Source organism: Poecilia reticulata, chromosome 18 (genome assembly GCF_904066995.2).
Source record: "Poecilia reticulata chromosome 18, P_reticulata-male-v2, whole genome shotgun sequence".
NCBI classification, from domain to species: domain Eukaryota; kingdom Metazoa; phylum Chordata; class Actinopteri; order Cyprinodontiformes; family Poeciliidae; genus Poecilia; species Poecilia reticulata.
The window spans coordinates 2,985,574-3,004,607 of NC_088847.1; the positions used below are offsets into that span (position 1 = coordinate 2,985,574).

The following is a 19,034-nucleotide window of genomic DNA, read 5'->3' on the forward strand; positions in this document are numbered from 1 at the left end:
TAGTCTTTTAGTTTTACTTGAAGTTTCAATATCGTGAATCTGACATCAAGTAAAACTAATGACTTTTCAAAGTTAAAAATAATAAAGCATTACTGATCAATTTGATTGTAAATTTAGAAATACAAAGGTCCACTGTAAGAACATTTGTTGACACTATAATCCTCTCGTCAAGAATGTGTCATAGAAAATCGTTCAAAATCATGAAATTTCAGTTTACAGAGCAGAGAGAAGATAGAGGCGTCACAGAGGACTCAGGATTCTGACATGCTGGTTGGATGATGGCCGAATCTCTGAGGCGTGTTTCAATCAGTCAGTCTGACATCCAAGAAGGTTCTACAAAATGCTAATTGAAGCTTTTTATTTCAACCCAATCAGAGGTTGAGCAGCATCCTGGCTGCAGCCAACAGAAGAGCGAGACAAATAAAACAACAAGCAGAAGAAAATGAATTAACTGGGAAGGAACGGAGAGGCTCAGGAAAGAGAGCAGGGAGGAATGCAGTGGTGATGGTTGCAGCTCTGCCCACACAGAGGTGCAGTGATTCATGATGTCACGTGGAGAAAACAGGGTGACTCATCCACCAACAGCCACTGCAGAGCATCAAAGTGAACACACACACACACACACACACACACACACCGAAAAACACACACAATCATTCTACTCTATTAAATGGAGCTGCTTATAATATGTAAGTCAGTAAATGCTTAAAGGTGTTCAAACATCGATGGTGGTCCTACTGATCACATGTGTTTATGTGGCTACCTTTCCATTCTGTGAACTGGTTTGAGCTTCGGCTCATGAGGGAGACTCAACATAAAATGAGCTGAACTTCTACCTCTCCACTAGGATTATTGATGACATGTTCCTAAAACATCAATGTTAACCTGCAGATGACAATTGTTAAACAAAAAAGTTCATTTTTATATCAGCTGAAAGCTGCCAAAAATACGCAGCACCTTTACTATTTGTACAGCTGGTTGGGATGTCGCCCATCAACAGCAGTCAGTGGGGGAGGGGCAGGATGGACCAGTCCAAATCAAAATGAGGCAGAGACAAACAGCCGTGCAGGCGGTCAGGCCTAAAGGCTTTCAAGGTTTACAATATCTTTAAATCCAGCAAACAATGGCAACAGAGCGACTAATCAAATAAAGAAGCAGATTACAAACAAGAATATTTAACAATGGAACTTAAGAGAGAGAGAAATCTAAAGCGATCACAAAACCTCAGAGAGGATTTGTATTCTGAGCAGTGGAATCCAATTCAACCACAACAAAGAGACAAAAGCAAAAATGCTGAGAAATGGGATGATGACCAGCTCACTTTAAAGACCAAATTCAACAAGAAATAGTAATAAGACTGATGAAAATATATGCAAAAACAGTGAAGTTGTCGTGATGTTGGTTGGTGGTGTGTTGGACCCAAATGCAGAGAAGCAGAGGCAACAGCTGACTTAATGATTTAATGAGAAAAAAAAGTCGAAAAAATGCTGAACACTTACAAAAATACACGAACCAGGCTAACACAAATAAATAAATGCAAAAGAACATTCAACCAGGAGACATGAGGAAAATATAAGGAAGTCACAAGAGACTGACGTGAGCAGACATGAGGATCCAGCAAGGTATGGCTGAGATGGAGGAGCTTAAATGCTGGGAAGTTGTGAGTGTGACAAAAGAGCAGGAGTCAGGCTGGGGAGGGAGAGAGAAAGTGGCACAGCAGAACAGGAAACAACCTGGAACAGAAAATAACTGACTCTGAAGAGTGACTAGACCTGTAGTAAAAAATAAAAAATGAACATAACTATAAACACTACAAGGGGATGAAATTATTGGAAACCTTAAACAGGCCAAATTTAACAAAAATAAGAAATGACAAATAATGAAACCAGAATGACCAACAAGGGTGAAACAAAAGTGGAGGTGCCAGTGCATGGCAGCCACCGGGCTACTGCCAGTAGCTTTCTACCATCAACATATGTGTGTGTGTGTGTATGTGTGTGTGTGTGTGTGTGTGTGTGTGAATGTGTAAATGACTGAATGTGGTGTGAAGCAACCCTCTGGACATGATAAAGCCCATGTTTATCGTCATACAGTACCATATAGCAATGGTACTGTATGGTTGGAGTAAAGTTCAAGTTTGTCATTGCACCATGTAACATTCACTGTTTGAAAGGAAACTCTCCTGTATGCCGGACCATAAAATAGCGTATAGCACCGAGCTGTGCCACACCGCCCAGTGGAAATGAGGCATAAGACAAATTAGAATAAACATCTGTGATTATGGTGAGAAAAACTATAAAAAACACATGAGACAGAGGGGAAATTAGCATGGACATCTGAGGTCAAGGGGTGAAAACAGGATGAACGTCTGTTCTCACACTGTCAGGTCTGAATGAACATGTTATGAGAAAAGGTGAGAAATCTGATGTCATATGAAGAGAGAAAGATGATAAACTTATGTTTTATACTAGGAACACCATGATTAGGTGATGTTATAATAGAACAACCATCTGATGTATGGCAGTCTTATGTTTTAACCTAAGAATATAGTGACCATCTGACGTCAAAAAGGTATAAGAAATATATTTGATGTGTGAAAATAATATGACCATCTGATGTGTAAAGTCACATTTAATTTATTGTTATTATTTTTTACATATTTAAATTATACACTTTTACTCAAAATCACGCACATATCTCTGTTATTATTCACTCCTCTATGTACTCTGAAGGCGGACTTATTGATGTAAATACAATAAGGTGTTACTCTCTCCGCGCATTTAAATTGAAATATACGTAACTCAATATGCACATTTAAGCCAACATTACAACAGAGAATATTTCACTGACTTGACCAGCCTACCTACTGAGTAAAAAAAAAAATAGACCAAAAAGTGTACAAAGAAACCCTCCCGACCCCACTAAGGGACAAGGGTGCAAGAGAAGAGAGAAGTGTACAAAGAAAAAAACAAAAAAACATCTCAGTGTAAGGTTAGAGTCGCTTAATCTGACCTGACAACAGCGTTTCCTGGAGCGCTTATCCCTGCAGCCGTCAGTCCGTCATTTACGGAACAATACTGACCCCTGTTGGCCAATGGCGGGCAATGAATTACAGGATATCTTATATTTTTATGCTCCAACACGAAAAAATGTGCAATATAAAGAACCCGCAACATCAAAACAGAGATAATGTATAAACTATATCCAATACATTATTTAACTATATTTGCATAAACGTTTATGCTGACATCTAAGCATGTACAGGAGAACAGGAAATAATACTGACACTAATGAATGACTTCGACTAAAGAAACATGATAACCTGGGACTGGACCCAAATTAGGAGATTTTTTTTTTAGTTCTTATAAAGCATAAAAAATGTGATTAAAATTGAAAACAAAGAAGAAAGGGTTAAAATAATGGAAGAAAGGAAGGACTGTGGTTTTATACAAATCCAAAGGAAAGACTTGAGAATTAAGAAGTTCAAAGAGAAGAGACAATCATGTCCACGATTTGGACACACGCTTCATTTTAGGAAAACACTACAATTAAAAGTATGAGTGCTGTGGAGATGATAATGCAGCATGTTATGTTACAGTCATCAGAAAGAGGATGAAAGAAGACAAATAATTCAAACAGATTTAAAGGGAGAAGGAGGAGAGAAGATATAACAATGTCAAGACTTAGATTTGGAAACACACTGGATTGATCTGCACACTCTTTAAAATAGGGGGAAAATAAAACAGGAAATTGGTTATTTGGAAGGATTTAATGAATGAATGAATGAATTAACTTTGTTTTGTATTATTCATAACAGAATCCTGAGCCACTCCTTACCAGTTGGTGGCGGTAATGCACCATTATACGTGTCTTGCCAGTCGTTAATAAATACCACAAGAAGAAGAAGCAGCAGCAACAACAGAAGAAGAAGAAGTTGACGAGTAACAGCAGCGACGAACCGGTGAGGATGAAGCCCCCTCCGCGGAACCGAATTAAACGAGAGTTGAGCTTTTGGTCAGAGACGCCGAAGTCCCGCAGGAAAACAAACTGTAAGTGGGGACGGCCTGAGCTGAAGAAGCTCCTGAAAGCCCTGAAAGCTCTCAGCCAGACCACCGGAGGAGGCCTACAAGAGATTGACTATGCTGTCCTGAAGAAAGACATTCCTACTCGGTCCATTTCAGAGGTAACTCCGAGACGAGTCTAACGACAGAACCCAGCTAAAGCCTTTAGCTTTTTGATAGTTCAGCTGTTGTGTGTTCAGCAACAACCCGTAGCAGCTGAGACAGAGGCTAATACAGTTCTATAAAAGAGGTTTTTCTTTTTTTCTTCTTCCTTTTTTGTCTCACTTATGTTTCAAAAGATCCTAAAATTTAATGTTGGGTAAAGATAACCTGAGGAAATACAGAAAGAGGTTTTTAAATGATAAATTTAACACATTGGTGGAAAAAAGTTCCTCAAACCGCGCAGCCCCTTTGGGGGAAAAGTCATTAACCCGTTGATGCATCACGTATTAACTGTGGTTAAACTAGTTATTTTGAAAACTGATTTATTTTTAGTGACAAGGACTTTAATAAGGAAGACTGGCTGGGCAGAATGGGCTCCATTTGATATTGCTAAGGCCAAAACCGTTTCTGACTCAAAAGAACATTAAAGCCAGTCTCACGTTTACCTAAAAACCTCATGCTGACCTGGAAAATAGTGTGTGTGTGTGTGTGTGTGTGTATGTGTGTGTGTGTGGGTGTGCGCGCGCGCGCGTATATATTCCTATATTTTTTTTCATATTTAATGGTGCAGAAGATTTTTGTTTCTGCCAAAGCAATTTAGGTTAATTGTACTTCTAAATTACAAAAAGCCCTGAATGTTATTAATGCGCACAACGCTAAGTGCATTAATAATATTTCCATTTGATTGACATCATTAGAAAGCTTAGAATCCACACTGAATTATGTAAATGACTCAAAATGCTCTCAGGATAATTGTTCATGGCAATAAGTGAATTAAGAGACTAACATTTTCATTTCAGGTTGTATATATTAAGATGTTGTGTTATTGTGGGGCAATTTCAAGTTAGGTGGTCTGTGAGTTTTTGCTACATGGGTTTAGTGATCCTCAGCCTGAAAAGCTTTGAGAAACACTGGTGTACGAAGCTTTGTGTTTGTATGGTATAGAAAAAGATCTAAAGGTCTTCATGGATTTTATTTGCTATTCAATTAAATGTCAGTGGTCAGTGCTGGTAACAGATGTCGGCCTCAATTTAATCCTAAAAACAATAGTAGAACATTATGCAGAACAATAGTAGAGCGGAACATGTGTACACTACATCACACTTAGAGATTTGATTAAGAAACTTTGGGTCAAATCTACTGAAACTATTTTTATTTACAGTAAATATTTAGAGTTATTTGGCTCTATGAAGAGTTTAATAATGGTAGTTTTGTTCAAAATTGACAAACAGAAAAAATTACTTTCATGATTTTCAGATTATAAAACCTGGGAGTTTATAGTAGATGGCCTGTTGGTCACAGATATGTGAGGCCAACTAAAATCATCCGAATGCATCAAACGTTCATTGAAACATACTAGATATGCCTTCAAACATGCCACTAGGTGGCGGTACTAGAATATTTTTTCTTTGAGTTTGGACAGTTATGTTTCTGTTCCACTCACCTGTAAAATAAAAAGAGCTGCTCTTTAAAATACTAGAAGCTGAACATACAAGTGAATATGATTTGGTTAGTATTGACTGTATTTTTTTGTTATACTGATGTTAAGAATTTGGGATGTTTATTTTTATATTAGTGATGTTTGAAATGACTTTTAAAGACTTGGCCCTCCGACCTCTTCCCCCGGTGGCTGCTGCTGGCCACACGCCAGAACCCAGCACCCCGGTCAGTAAGAGTGGCTCCCAGTACGCCCCCCGACTACCCTGTCCTCCATATATCCCAGCACTAACACCAGTGTGAACAGAGCCAAACCAGTCGGCTGTTGTTTGTGGGCCCATGTGTCTAAATTTCTACCATTTGATCGGGGGGAATCAAATATTGGTGGTGCAGTGGCACATACAGAGACCTCAGTCACAGGTTCTAGTCCTGTGTCTTTCATAGACCATTATAATGCATCTGATTACTCTACTGAAATAAAATGAGTGTGAAATGTCAGCACAAAAACTAATCCTGTGATGTGTGTTGTCCTGCGTCGCAGATCAGCGATATGGTGGACTCTCTGAAAAACAAAACCATATCATCTGCACGGTTCCAGCTGCGTATGAAGAACTGGGAGGAGAAGCAGTTCAGCAGGCCTATTGAAGAGTGGACACACATGGCCTCCACTCTTGCTGGAACCCTTGAGAAAGTCATATCTGCTGCTTTCTGTCAGGTATGCTAGAACAAGAGCAATCAAGTGATTGGTCAACCAAAATATAAGTGACTTGTGCTTCTGGAGGTCGTAGCACCACAGGCTAACAAAAGAACCAAAGAGCTTACGACTCGGCATTCGCCTGAAAAATGCACAAGACGTGTGGCAGATTTCACCGAGTTTGATCCCGACCCAAATGGATCTATTGCTTAAAGGGCTTTAATATAAGCAAAGTTGTTAAAGTTATGTCCCGTTCGCAGTATGTTATCTTCATCAGAACTGACATTTCTACGATCAGGCAGACACTGGGAGACTATGCTGCCTTTCGGTTTATGTGCGTGGACAGACTCGTGATGCTGCAGCTGCCTTCACTGAGGTTCATGTATCGGGCCACACAGGCATGAGCCGGTAAACTGCGATTTGAAAAAGTCACGGTTTCAAAACCACTAAAACTTCTAGGGCTGAAACGATTCCTCGAGTGATTCGAGTACCTCGATTATTAAAATTCCTCGAGGAAAATGTTCCTGCCTCGAAGCTTCGTTAATTTATGTTTTATCATTTAGCGCACCGTGTTTCAGCCGGAACATTATTTGCGTTGAGCGGAGCTCTGACTTCCGCCTCTGAGTTGTTGACGGAAGCTACGTGTTAGCGGCATAACGTCCAATCTTCAAGTTCGGCCCGCGGGGATTTTACTGATTGGTGATAATTCCGAGTTTTCATCGTTTTTGTGGGACCAATAAACATCCTTAAAATGACCGGCGCGATTCCGGGAGTCCGGCAGCCTTTCTGCTCCGGAGCTGCTGGTTGAACGGCGGGAAGAAGCTGAGGAGGATTTATACAGGTGAGCGGAGAGACTGAACACGGCGGGCGGCTGAGGGTTGATGCTTACAGGGTAAGAGCAGCTTTACGGACGAACCGCACAATAAACTTATATCATCCCGGTCTGAACAAACGGGAGGCGGAACATGGCTGGTAGATGAGTTTCTGAACGGAGGAGCCGTAAATATCCCGTATTGCTCCCCCGGTCTACAAAAAAGTAACTGGTAGGGAAGCTCAAATGTGGAAAAAATAGACTGATGTTGATATCCGACAGTAACACTGGTGTTATGGAAGATTTACCAATATTTTATTTCATAATTGTTTTTATCCGATTACTCGATTAATCGTAAGAAAAATCTATAGATTACTCGATTACTAAAATAATCGCTTACAACAGCCCTAAAAACTTCCCATCTTGCAGCATGAGCATCTTTTTTCTCGTCAATGTAAATACATCCGGCTGTGTGTAGCTACAGTATCAGGACTCCACCACCCAAACACCCCCGTGTAGCTGCCAGCTCTGCAAGTTGCATGATGGCTGAAGGAAACTTTTTACCTCATCTAAAAGAATAATGTCCACTGTGGGAATAGTTTGGCTGCTATAGAAAACATCTTTGACGAAGTAGGTCTCCCTACGTTCAAAATGTCCTTACTGACAGTGGAAGTTAAAGAAGGAATGCATCTAACGTAACACATCTACAGGAGCATCATCCACTCTATTTGCTAAATTCAAGGTAAAGTTTATGCACTAGCTTCACTGTCCTGTTATGGAAAAAAAAACGGTTTTGATTCTTGTCTGATTTTAAGAATACCTCTCACAAAACTAAACCAGTAAACATCCCACCATCCTTTCTTTTCCTTTTCCTTCAGATGCTGGTTGTGTCATCGACAGAGCCCTGCACTCTGAGGAACTGTGACCCCAAGCAGGACCCCAGACCCGCTGCTGTTTGTAGACCAGTGCCTTGCGTAGGTAAGTGGATTCATGTATTCACTCTCCACAACAAACCTGTAAAAGATCTGCAGTGTCATCACACCTCGTTTTAAAAGTTTTTTTTATTTGTTTACTTCACTGCTGAATCGACTATGTATAACTAACGCCGTTAAAGTTTCACCATAAAAAAGATGTGAAGAGTTCAAATAATTTTTTACTTTTTATTTTATTAGCCACTGTAACATCACAGAACAATAAAAATCATGTTCTTGATGTCAAAAACCTTTTGATTGTGCTCTGATGTCATGAAACCTGTAAAAGTCTCCATTTTTATGTTTTAATGTTTGACGCTCTGGGCCATCATGACTGTATGAACAATAAAGTCTAAGCTATTCCAGGAGAAGACCTTGAATTGACTGCTGCTGCCTGCCAGAGGGTCAAATGCTGAAAATAAAAACAGATCTGATAAAATGTTATTACTAGTAAAGTTATCCAATAGCGAGATTTGTGCAACTGGATAAACAGTTTTCCAAGCTTCACTTTCTGTGTTCTGTGGGTTAAAAGGCAGCTGATGCAGCTGAACTGCTGTTAACGTGCTTTTGGTTTTATGTGGAACAATTTTATTACTAGCAGAGCTACAATGCCTATAAAAATATTCACCCCCTTGGATATTTTAACCTTTCCTGCTTTTGCAAATGTATCATAATTAACAAAGTGTTTTACTGTTAAAGAAAAAAAAATAACTGGTCAGAGGTTAAACTGATTTCCACAAAATGACTAATAAAAATATGTAACACAAACGACTGCATCAGAGGTTGCACTAGATTTGTTTTTACAACGGAATATTCAATTGCATTTACTGCAAAAACACAAATATCTTATTACAAGTTAGAAGTAATGTTTCAACAAGATATAATAATTCCTTAATATTGATGAAAAAGTTCTAGTTCTATTGGCAGATAATTTAACTTGTAACGTGGAAAAATGTCTTTTTAGTTAATAACAGTTAATTATGTGTGGAATTTTGAGGAAAATATATTCTTTCAATACAATTTGGAATAAGGCTGTAACATAGTGTGGAAAAAGTCAAGAACTGTTAATATTTTCTGCCTTCACTTTCTGTAATTTGTTGGTTCAGATGCTTGTTCATCCTAGGTAAAGTTTGAAATATGTACTTTTTGCAGTTAAAAAAAGTTTTAGCTTTGAATAAGAGGTCTCTCTCGCCCTCTTGCTCTCTCTCTCTCTCTCTCTCTCTCTCTCTCTCTCTCTCTCTCTCTCTCTCTCTCTCTGCCTCGGCCCAGGTGAGCAGCCTTCTGCCATGTTGCTCATCGCTCCGGCTCCAGCCGGGTCAGGGAGCAGGAGACTGCCAGCACCATCTCAGGCTGTTAGAACTCCAACCAGGAGGATCCTCCCACGTCAGAAACAGCCAGCTGTTCCTTCCACTGCTGCTGCCTCCACTTTGCTTACCGGATCTCCAACTCCATCCGCCCCGCTGCTCTCAGAAACGCTTCCTGCATTCGTATCCCCTCGTTCTCTAAAGCCTCTCGCTCCGTCTACCTCTGGCCTCTCCTCTGTCTCAGCAGCGGCTCAGTCTGCTGTTGTGTTGTGTTTGCCCGTCTCCAGTTTTTCCTCTCCCCACTCCACACTCCCACTCTCCAACACAGCCGCTGAGCTGCCTGCTACATCTAGGCAGTCAAGTAAACATGCGGCGGTAGGCGGCCCAGAGACAGTTGGAGTGAACTTTGCTGTGGACTTTGAAAAGATCTACAAGTTCCTGACTGTTGTCCAAAACCCCAGTGAGGATTATAATCTAACGCCCATGGGTGAGTCAGTGATGCACCTGTAGCATATGCTAAGGTCCTCTTTACACCATCTAATGAAGGGGAAGCTTTGTGTTGCTCTGAAAACATCAGTGACATTAGTATTATAATACTCTGACAAACTTCTAGGTTTAATTAGTTTGTACTAGCTGCCACATTTAGTTAGCTTTTGAAATATTCATCTAAGTACAGACATTCAGGAAAAACCAAGAGAAAATGAAGAGTTCTGTTTAATATTCTGTGGTGTTTTTTTGTTTTTATAGTACAAAACAGTGGTGACCCACATGTTCTTGGCTGAGCTATTTTAAGCTAATGAAAATCAACTAACTTCACTCAAATTCTAAAATGGTTGTGCTGATTAGGGGTTTAAATCAGCTGCTTTATCACAGTTTGATATTTTATGGGTTTGTTTGGTAAACAACAGTTTTTTGATAGGATTTTAATTCACAAGTCTGCAATCAATACGATGTGACATCATATGTCCATCTAATACAATCATTTCCATTAATATCGACGTACAAAAATATCCCAAATATGACATGACCATTTTATTTGTAGGTTATTACAGGGCATCAGGCATTAACATTTAAAAAGAGCATTTTCATTGAAGGATAAAAATGAAAAAAATAAATACCGTAAATAAAAAAGATCACCTGTTAACCCAGTCTCATTTCTCAAGTTTTGTACTTTTTAAATCTGTTAATTTAACAAACCCTGAACGACCTCTCAGTCATTAAGAAACAAACAGAAAAGACACTGAGATTTAATACATTTGCATAAAAAGTCAAATTTAAGTCCATATTTCTATGCACTTTGAAGCAGAATTTAAACTTTCATCCTTTTTTTCCCTCAACCAAAACAGTCAAAAAGAACTTAATCAAAGACACCACTTAGTCTATTCTTTAAAGTTCAGTCATACTGCATCATATTAAAAATGAGTGTGAATCAGTATTTTTATTTTGGCTCAATGTAACCGGATCATTAATCATTTAATATCGATGTGGATTGAGGTGGTATTAATCCTCTAGTGGGGATGTAATGAGAAAATCGATTTAATTAGATACCAAACGTATCTGTGTATGTGGAACATATTATTAATAAGATTAATACAGGAAGATTTATGAAAAATGAGAAATATTGAAAACACCGGAGGTTGTTCCTTTTTTCGGTTGAACAGTTTGAAAGAGTATTTACCCCTTGACAAATGTTCCGTTTCAGCTTTTTTATCCCTTATATGTTTAAGATCAGTAAATATTTGAAAGATCAGTGATCGACCAGGAAACTGCAGTCAGTGCAGCTCTGGTTATATCACAAGTAATTATTCACTAAATGTGATCTGATGGCAAGATCCCTGTCAGGACCGCCTCCTTTACTGACATCATCACATATGTTTTCCTGGTTAAAAGGGAATCTTTTGGAATGGCATAGTCAAAGGCTAGTGAGATGCTGCAGCATTTATTAAAACCACAGATGGCAGTTAGAGGAGCAGCTCCTTTTTAATTAAGGCCAGATTTGTTTGAGTAGTTTTTTTTTTCTTGATAACTATTTAATTGTATTTTACATTTACTCAAATGTATTGTCTTCAAACTTTATTAACAAACTCGGGTCTACTGTTACACAAATTATAAAACCCATAATTAAAAATATGAAATAAGTAGAAGTATAAAAGATGAAAAGTAAATATTTTACATTTAAAAAACCCTCAGCCAGTGTTTTTATTTTATTTTTTGAGTAAATGAGAGCTAATGCTGGGGCTCAACTTATGTGTCCACATTATCTGTATATCATCATAATCATCATTCATTTGATCAGTAATAACAGAATCTAGGTATTTCTCCTTTTTATAAACCTCAAGAAAATTGTTGTACAGTTTAAACAGGAAAATGTAGCCAATTTATCCTCAAAATGCCACCCATAATAATAAAATGATATCATATTGCACATCATATTCAGTACATATTTTAAAGGAGCCTCTAGATCACCACCATCTGCATACATTAGATTGTTTTAGTGTTTCAGCTTTCATGCAGTGTTTGCTACTGGCTCATTAGATATATTTAGCATATATATGGATGAAACTGGGGACTAAACCAAAGGGTGAGGCACAGATACTGTTTCCCAGTTTAAGTTAGAAGTGTTTGCATACACATGTCAGTGCCTTGCGTTGGTTTAAAGCTAAACTGATTATTTAGGGAAGTGATATATGCACTCTATAAACTATGATAAGATAATGGCTAGTGCAATCAGCCTACAGTTATCCAGGCTGCAGTTTTTTCCAGTGTTGTTCTTGGCGACCAGGATAAACAAAATATAAAACATTGCCATGAGAAGAATGTTATGAATCATAAAACAGAGCACTAAAAAGAGCAATCGGGTTTAAAGTATCTTTTTTTTTTAGGTCTGCATGGATGCAATCTAAGGCTTTGTTACATGGTTATCAGTTAATCCTCCATGCATGAGGTTTATCAGCAGGTCAGTCGTCTTCACAAGGTTCACTTTTTGTGACGATGAACTGTGATGCTGTCGCCATAAAACTGTTATCTGCCCCAGAATCTCTCAGGCCTTCCCACAGCTACCAGAGCGTCACTCTGGATCATGGATCACCATGGCAACATGTTGTTTCCTGTCAGGCCTCATAATGGTTTCTTATTACGCTTCTATTGTGTATTAAGCAGTGTACCATTTTATATTTAGTAATGCAATTAATAATATTGTCATACAAGGAGGAAGTTCTACATATATACCTTCTTACCTTTTGACATTCACATGTAATGACATCTTTAGGCAAATAAATGTTTCAGAAGTTCAATTCAAAATTTTTTTTATTAATTCCCCCCAGTTAAATGCGTTTAACTTTTGATTCTTTGAAGAGCAGGTAGGTGGGATAGCAGATGACATCATCCCCGTCCTACCTCTACCCACCGCACACACACACACACACACACACGCACACACACGCACACACACACACACACACACACACACACACACACACAGTAGATAAAACATGAAAAACAACCCTGGAAAAATTTGTCAGGAGAAAATATGTCACTGTAACATTTTATCAAGAGAGTTTACTGTTCAAAATGATACCATAATCCTAATAACCACAGTAATCAAATCAGTCTTTTCTTCTTTTTGTCTTCTGCCGTCCAGAAAGTGCGATAGTCTTGGACCTGCTGATGTCTCTCCCAGAAGAGCTTCATTATCTGGACTGCAAAAACCTGCAGAAACATCTGATCCAGGTAGATTCTTCTGTTTTTAGGAAAGCTTTTCAACTTTCAGCCTGTGAATAATACGTGCCTCTGTAATCACAGAAGCATTAAGCTTCTTGAAGATGGTCCTCTAGTCTTTACCTCTGACATGCTGGTCTATCATTGTCATTCTAAACTCCTGGGTCAACTCTCTCCTCTTCCTGTGGTTCATGTTCAGTGTGGTACACACCATGTCACCAAACAGCACAGTGACTGGTCACCCTTTAACTAGGCAGATGGACCTGAGTGCAAGCTTGAAAACAGCTGTAATGCTAATTAAAGTGTGAACCCTGAGGACAGTGTGAGGACAGTGGACTGATTCACAATATTTCAATTTGTTATTACTTTGAACGGTTTTGACTTTAGGGACTACTTCTGGGCTTTTCGGTCATTCCACCAAAATGTTGGCCATGTGTCAATGTTTCTTGGTTTCCATTAAACTGAGAGCCTTCTCCCTCCTGACCTTGTTTTAGATGCATCGGAGTCTCTCTGCTCCTGACTCCTCCATGCCTGCAAAGCAGCTGATGTCAAAGCTGAGGACTGCGCGCCGTGTTGAGAGGGGGCCAGTGCCAGCTGGACATCCCAGCCAGAGATGCAGCCAAGAGGCAGAAACTGCTGGTGCTGCCGGCAGAGGAGCCTCTTCTGGCCAGTCTGAGGACGCAGACATGTCGGACTTCCTCCCACCTCTTAATCCTTTCCTGGTTCCACTGAGCTTGTTGACGCGAAAACAGAGTTCTGAATAAAACATTGTTAACTGTTTTAGTCCTTTCACATGTGTAACCCTCAAAGGTTAAGTAGGTGTGGAAAATTAAGGATGTTTCTTTTATTTAATGTCACATTAAATACTGATGCAAAGAGAAGCTTGGCTTTTTATGCGTTTTTGGTCTGAAGATATCTTTGTCAGACTGGTTATTGGACATCTTATTTCATTGTCGCCATAGCAGCTCAGTCATGACCATCTACATTGAACAGTATCACTCTGCTTTTGTATTTTACACAAATTTTGAATATATTTTAATTATATTCTAGTTATTCATATGCAAATTATTTACAGAAGTATGTTGTCGATTTTAATTCAGACAGGATTATATTCAAAATCAACAGTTGGTAAAAAAAAAAAAGTCTTAAGCAAAAGACATTTTGCTTAAAAATGTCTTAAGCTAGTCAGAGACTGGTGGCTTTGAGTCTCTGACTTTTCTACTATTCCTAAACTGGTCAGCAGTGGATCGAGTCTTGTAAAAATGTGCTCTGTTGGCAGAGGTTATGCTGATTTGACATACATATTCTTCCTGTTCATGATGATGGCATGCCATTAAAACTTGAAAACATTTGATGTCCTTAAACGGCACATAACATTGTCATAATTTTCGTGACAAGCTGCGTCGACGACCACAATAAAAGGCTAATCAGAGTTCATCTTTTTTTTTTTAATTGTAGTGGAATGGCTGCATTATGTAACTTATTATTACCACTGACATCGATTCATGTTTTTATCACATCACATCACAGTGTTCAGAGTTCTGTTCGTCTAGAATTAAATCCAAACTAATGCTGCACAATGAAAACCATCGTGAACACAAAATGCATTCGAGGACCACAACAAGTATTATATCCTCTCTACAGCAAACACATCCATTCACTTGTACAAGGGGTTTCTTGATCGCACACATTTAATGCTCCCAATATACAAATCGTTGATTATATAGACACAATAATAAAATAAAATGTTCAGTTGAAATTCCTCTTTCGGGAAAGTTAGAATGATCAAACAGGAGCGTTTGCTGAATCTCAGAATAATGACACTAAGTTTTACTTTTATCAAATTTCTAGGTTTACTTCAATCAATACAATATTTAATCAGAGTTAATTGCATGAGTTCATAGCTAACGTGCAATTGAAGCAGAACTGCAAGCTCAATTAATTTAAAGTACCGGTAGATTAAAAAGTCTATCTAAAGAAATTCAACAGATTGAATCGAGTCATAGACTTGCAGCGTTCCCTCCTCCTGGATGAGAACAGAGAGACAATTACTTGTGTTGAGTCGTTGACTTTTCAGCAATCCTTCATACTGAGCATGCATGTAGCGACAGTGGAGAGGAAAAACTCCCCTTTAGCAGGAACAGGACGTGGCTCAGTACAATCAGCCATCTGCCATGGCCAACTGGAAGTTTGAGAAAACAGCACAACGCACAAGAAGAAACAAGATAAGCTGATGTAGGAGTATGTTTGATGTTCATGAAAGTAAAAGGTTTAATATCAGGAGAAGAACAATTGGTTGATGGCAGCGTTATCTCAGCCGACGCTGTCCTTCAGGAAGAAATCGCAGCCAGATCAGATTGACCAGCGTCACCAGCAAGAACCCACATGCCCGTGACAAGAGAAATTATATTAATATTCATAAACACACCCCACCTCCTCAAAGGTAAAGGTCACGCCTCATAATTTTTTAATCAAGGGTTTAGCTAATTTCTCTGTTACAGGAGGAACCACAGGGTTGCCCTTGTAAATGTAACGGGTGTTAGATATAAAGATGAAATTCCTGCTAAAATATGTTTCACAATGATCCTGTAACTGGTGGTTTTTGGCGCCCCCTACTGATTACTTTTAAATTGGATGAGAAACCAAAAATTCCACACAGTTGGTTCAGCGCTCTGTTGTAGTAAGTCAACAAATCCGGTTCTCTTCTAAATGGTGTTGGAGGTTTGTTCAGGAGGGTGACTGGAATCTTTGTTACATTGCACAGAGCCATAGGTTGACCGGTAGAGAGGCTCACTGCGCCATATGTGTTTAATCAACCACTGATTACAGATTGCAATAAATCACCTAAAAACCAACCAACCGGCCTCCGAGTGTGCATAACAGGACGGACGGGTAAAGACAGAGCTGTCACATAAAGAGAACTTAAAAGTCTTTAACTTGAAGAGGACTGGACAATATATTAACATATTGACCCTTTTCGCTCTGCGTTACACTCTCCAGAACTCCGTCCACTCCGCCATGACGGACGTCAAAACAAAAAAATGAGCTTCTTTATAACTAGTCTTAAAACAGACGTATGTAACCTAATATCCCTTAGTTCATTTCACTTTAAAAATGCTCATATAGATGCTGCGCGGTCGGCTTCGCAAATGGACAGGATTCAAACCAAACTTGTCATGTTCGAATTTGCAGCGAACGCTTTTTACAAGGTAAGAAGATAAATGTTCTTTATCTTCATCTTCTTTATCTCCATAATGCAATATCAAATATTGCATTATGGAGAAGGTAGGCGGCTAACCGATCTATGTTTTCGCATCCACCTGAATAATGTGTAGTTGCGCCACTGCTGCGCCCCTATACTTTGCATGCGCTGCATGCGCTGCATACCCACTTTTTGCGCCACTGAGCCCCAACCAGGTGTGTTACGTTCAGACAAATTAACTTGACTGGAGCCATGAATAAACTAGCATAAACAACGTTGGAAAACAAATTCAGTCGCTCTGTTCAATACTCCCGTCCCTCACTTCCGATGTCCGTCAAGGCGCCTCGAATGATTAAGTGACGTAGTTGCAAAGGGTCAATATCATGATAGATCAATATCAATAGATAATATGTGACACACTATTCTGTATATAATATTAACTGAAATCTGAACCAGAACCACACAACATTCTGGGGGATGTAGACAGAGGAAAGGATTTAGCCACTCAGCCTCTCACAGCGAGCTAAGAAAAGTTGGTAGCATCGACTAACTCACCGCTCTTTGGTTACCTAGCAACAACTTGTTCAGTAACTTGCACAGCAGCAGTTTCAGGTTTCGCCACCGTACCTCAAAGCTGCTTAAAAGTAAAAAAATAAAAAAGTTATGGCATCCAGTGAAAACTGGATGAAACAGTTTGGCAGTATTTCAGATACCTAAAACAAAAATCTAATAAATAATTACCAATATTAACTGATATGAAATGCTTATATTGTGATTTGTTTTCCCCTCCATATTGTCCAGCCCTAATCAGGAGAAAGATTATGAATAAATCTAGACAAAAGTGCACTGAATGTAATTACATCCAGATTTATGTCCCTGAATAACATAAATCTTATGTTATGCAGCAGGTTATGTGTATTTGAGGCACATAAATTAAGGTAATATTTTCCAGAATTCAAAGGATATGTGTGTAAAACACACATTTCCACAGAATATTTCTCATGTTCCATCCAGTCTCTAATCCACCATTTGCAAGACCAACAAACTGCTAACAGACATGAACAAGAAAGACTGGTTGTTAAATCTTGTTTTATCTCCAGTCACCTAAGTAATGAATTGAGGTTAATGTTCAACCGAACACTACTTTGAGATGACTCACACAGTCATGTGTCTTGGACACGAACATTACTCTCTTAAACGAGAACAAAAAAAGTGAGGATCTCTCTCACAGTAAGTTTTGCTTTACTAACTAAAACACTGTTGATTTTAAATATTTTTTACATTCCACCAAAGTGTTTGAAGCCACAACTTCTCCTCCTTGAAATTTGTGCAGTGACTTGTTTATTAAATTTACCATTTCCACATAGCAATAAATAGCACACATCACCAGCACTGGTGATTACTTGAACATTTGAAATGAGTGGAAAATTGGAACCAATCCAGAGGGAGGAGTTGACAGGATATACTGGTCGATAAGGATTTATAGTCTGAGAAGAAATGATTTCATAAGGTTGTTTGTTGCCAATCCTTGACCTGATGTTGCACACCATCAGTGTTCAATGTCACAACTAAGATATCAGAGATAAACACTTATCTCTAAAAAGTGGACACTTTTTTTCCCTCTTATCCATCGTTCAAAATAAACCAACTTCAGCCTCACCTGAACTGTAACTTGTAAATAATTTTATATTTTTTTGCAGAGTTCAATAGCTGTGAAACCGTACACCAAAATGACTCAAATAAAACAAGGTTGATCTTAGTCCTTTGGTTTGTGTATACATTTTTGAACAATGGTAAAATAAGATGAGAAAAAGCTAACAGAACTGTTTGTCATAAGGAGCCAGAAAAAAAGTTTTTATTCCATTTGGCAATGACATTCTGGGATTTATCAGGACCGTTCAATTACAGCTTATTTAGGATTGTTTAATTCTAAATAATGAATTTAGAATTATTTCTTCAGGACAAAGGCCATAACAGGGTCCAGGATCAGTCATATGGTGGGACATTGGCCATAGCTGGGCCAATATATCTGTAGTCTAGAACCACCATGTGTGAAAGAGCTAACAGAAACTTTTTGTCCTCACCTGAACTGAAAAGACATCTATAGCAGAGCTTCTTTGACATCCACGTTCACTTCAAGATATGAATTGTGATACAGTGGCCTTCTCTCCCAAGATAAGCGTCTCTCTGAGTAGTAAAAGGTAAATTGTTTATTAAACATGTTTTCTCTCCTCCTTTGAGGCAGTTCATTTTTACTTTTGAAACAACACAATGTGCAAATATCTGGTATGTCGTGTACTTTCTCACGTCATTTTAATAATCACAGTCGGCCACCACAGTCAAAAATGATAAGGCCATTTTTTGATCCCAGTCCAGCCCTGGATGAGTGGGAATTATGGGAAAATGAATGCAATAAACTTGTGACATGCTCAGCGTTTTTATAACATGTTCATTGCTCTTTCCTCAGCACTAAAATCTCAGACACTGCGTAACACCTGGACTATGGGTGGGACCACTGTCACTACAAGTTAGTCTTCTGAAGTCAGTCACTTTAAAGAGCGAAGTGTCCTGTGATATGTGGACACTTTATGTTGGAAACACCAGGATTTAAGATTCAAGATATTCAATATTCGTCTTTGATACTTTGAGGAATATATTTTGACAATGGCATTTTC

General features: G+C 38.7%; 1 protein-coding gene across 1 annotated transcript; it reads left to right on the forward strand.

Moving 5' to 3' along the window:
- The first annotated feature begins 3,680 nt into the window (after nucleotides 1-3,680).
- snapc2 (small nuclear RNA activating complex, polypeptide 2) lies at nucleotides 3,681-14,038 on the forward strand. Its single transcript, XM_008434979.3, has 6 exons — nucleotides 3,681-4,183; nucleotides 6,202-6,375; nucleotides 8,044-8,143; nucleotides 9,406-9,927; nucleotides 13,081-13,169; nucleotides 13,652-14,038. The coding sequence occupies exons 1-6, from the start codon at nucleotides 3,968-3,970 to the stop codon at nucleotides 13,919-13,921; spliced, it is 1,371 nt and encodes a 456-aa protein (XP_008433201.2). The 5' UTR covers nucleotides 3,681-3,967; the 3' UTR covers nucleotides 13,922-14,038.
- The last annotated feature ends 4,996 nt before the right edge of the window (nucleotides 14,039-19,034 follow it).

Excerpts from the sequence above, each read along its gene's own strand:
- snapc2 (XM_008434979.3), top strand. The coding sequence starts at position 3,968 with ATGAAGCCCCCTCCGCGGAACCGAATTAAACGAGAGTTGAGCTTTTGG. Across the intron at positions 6,376-8,043 it reads TATCTGCTGCTTTCTGTCAG|ATGCTGGTTGTGTCATCGAC; the intron begins GTATGCTAGAAC and ends CTTTTCCTTCAG. Across the intron at positions 9,928-13,080 it reads TTATAATCTAACGCCCATGG|AAAGTGCGATAGTCTTGGAC; the intron begins GTGAGTCAGTGA and ends TCTGCCGTCCAG.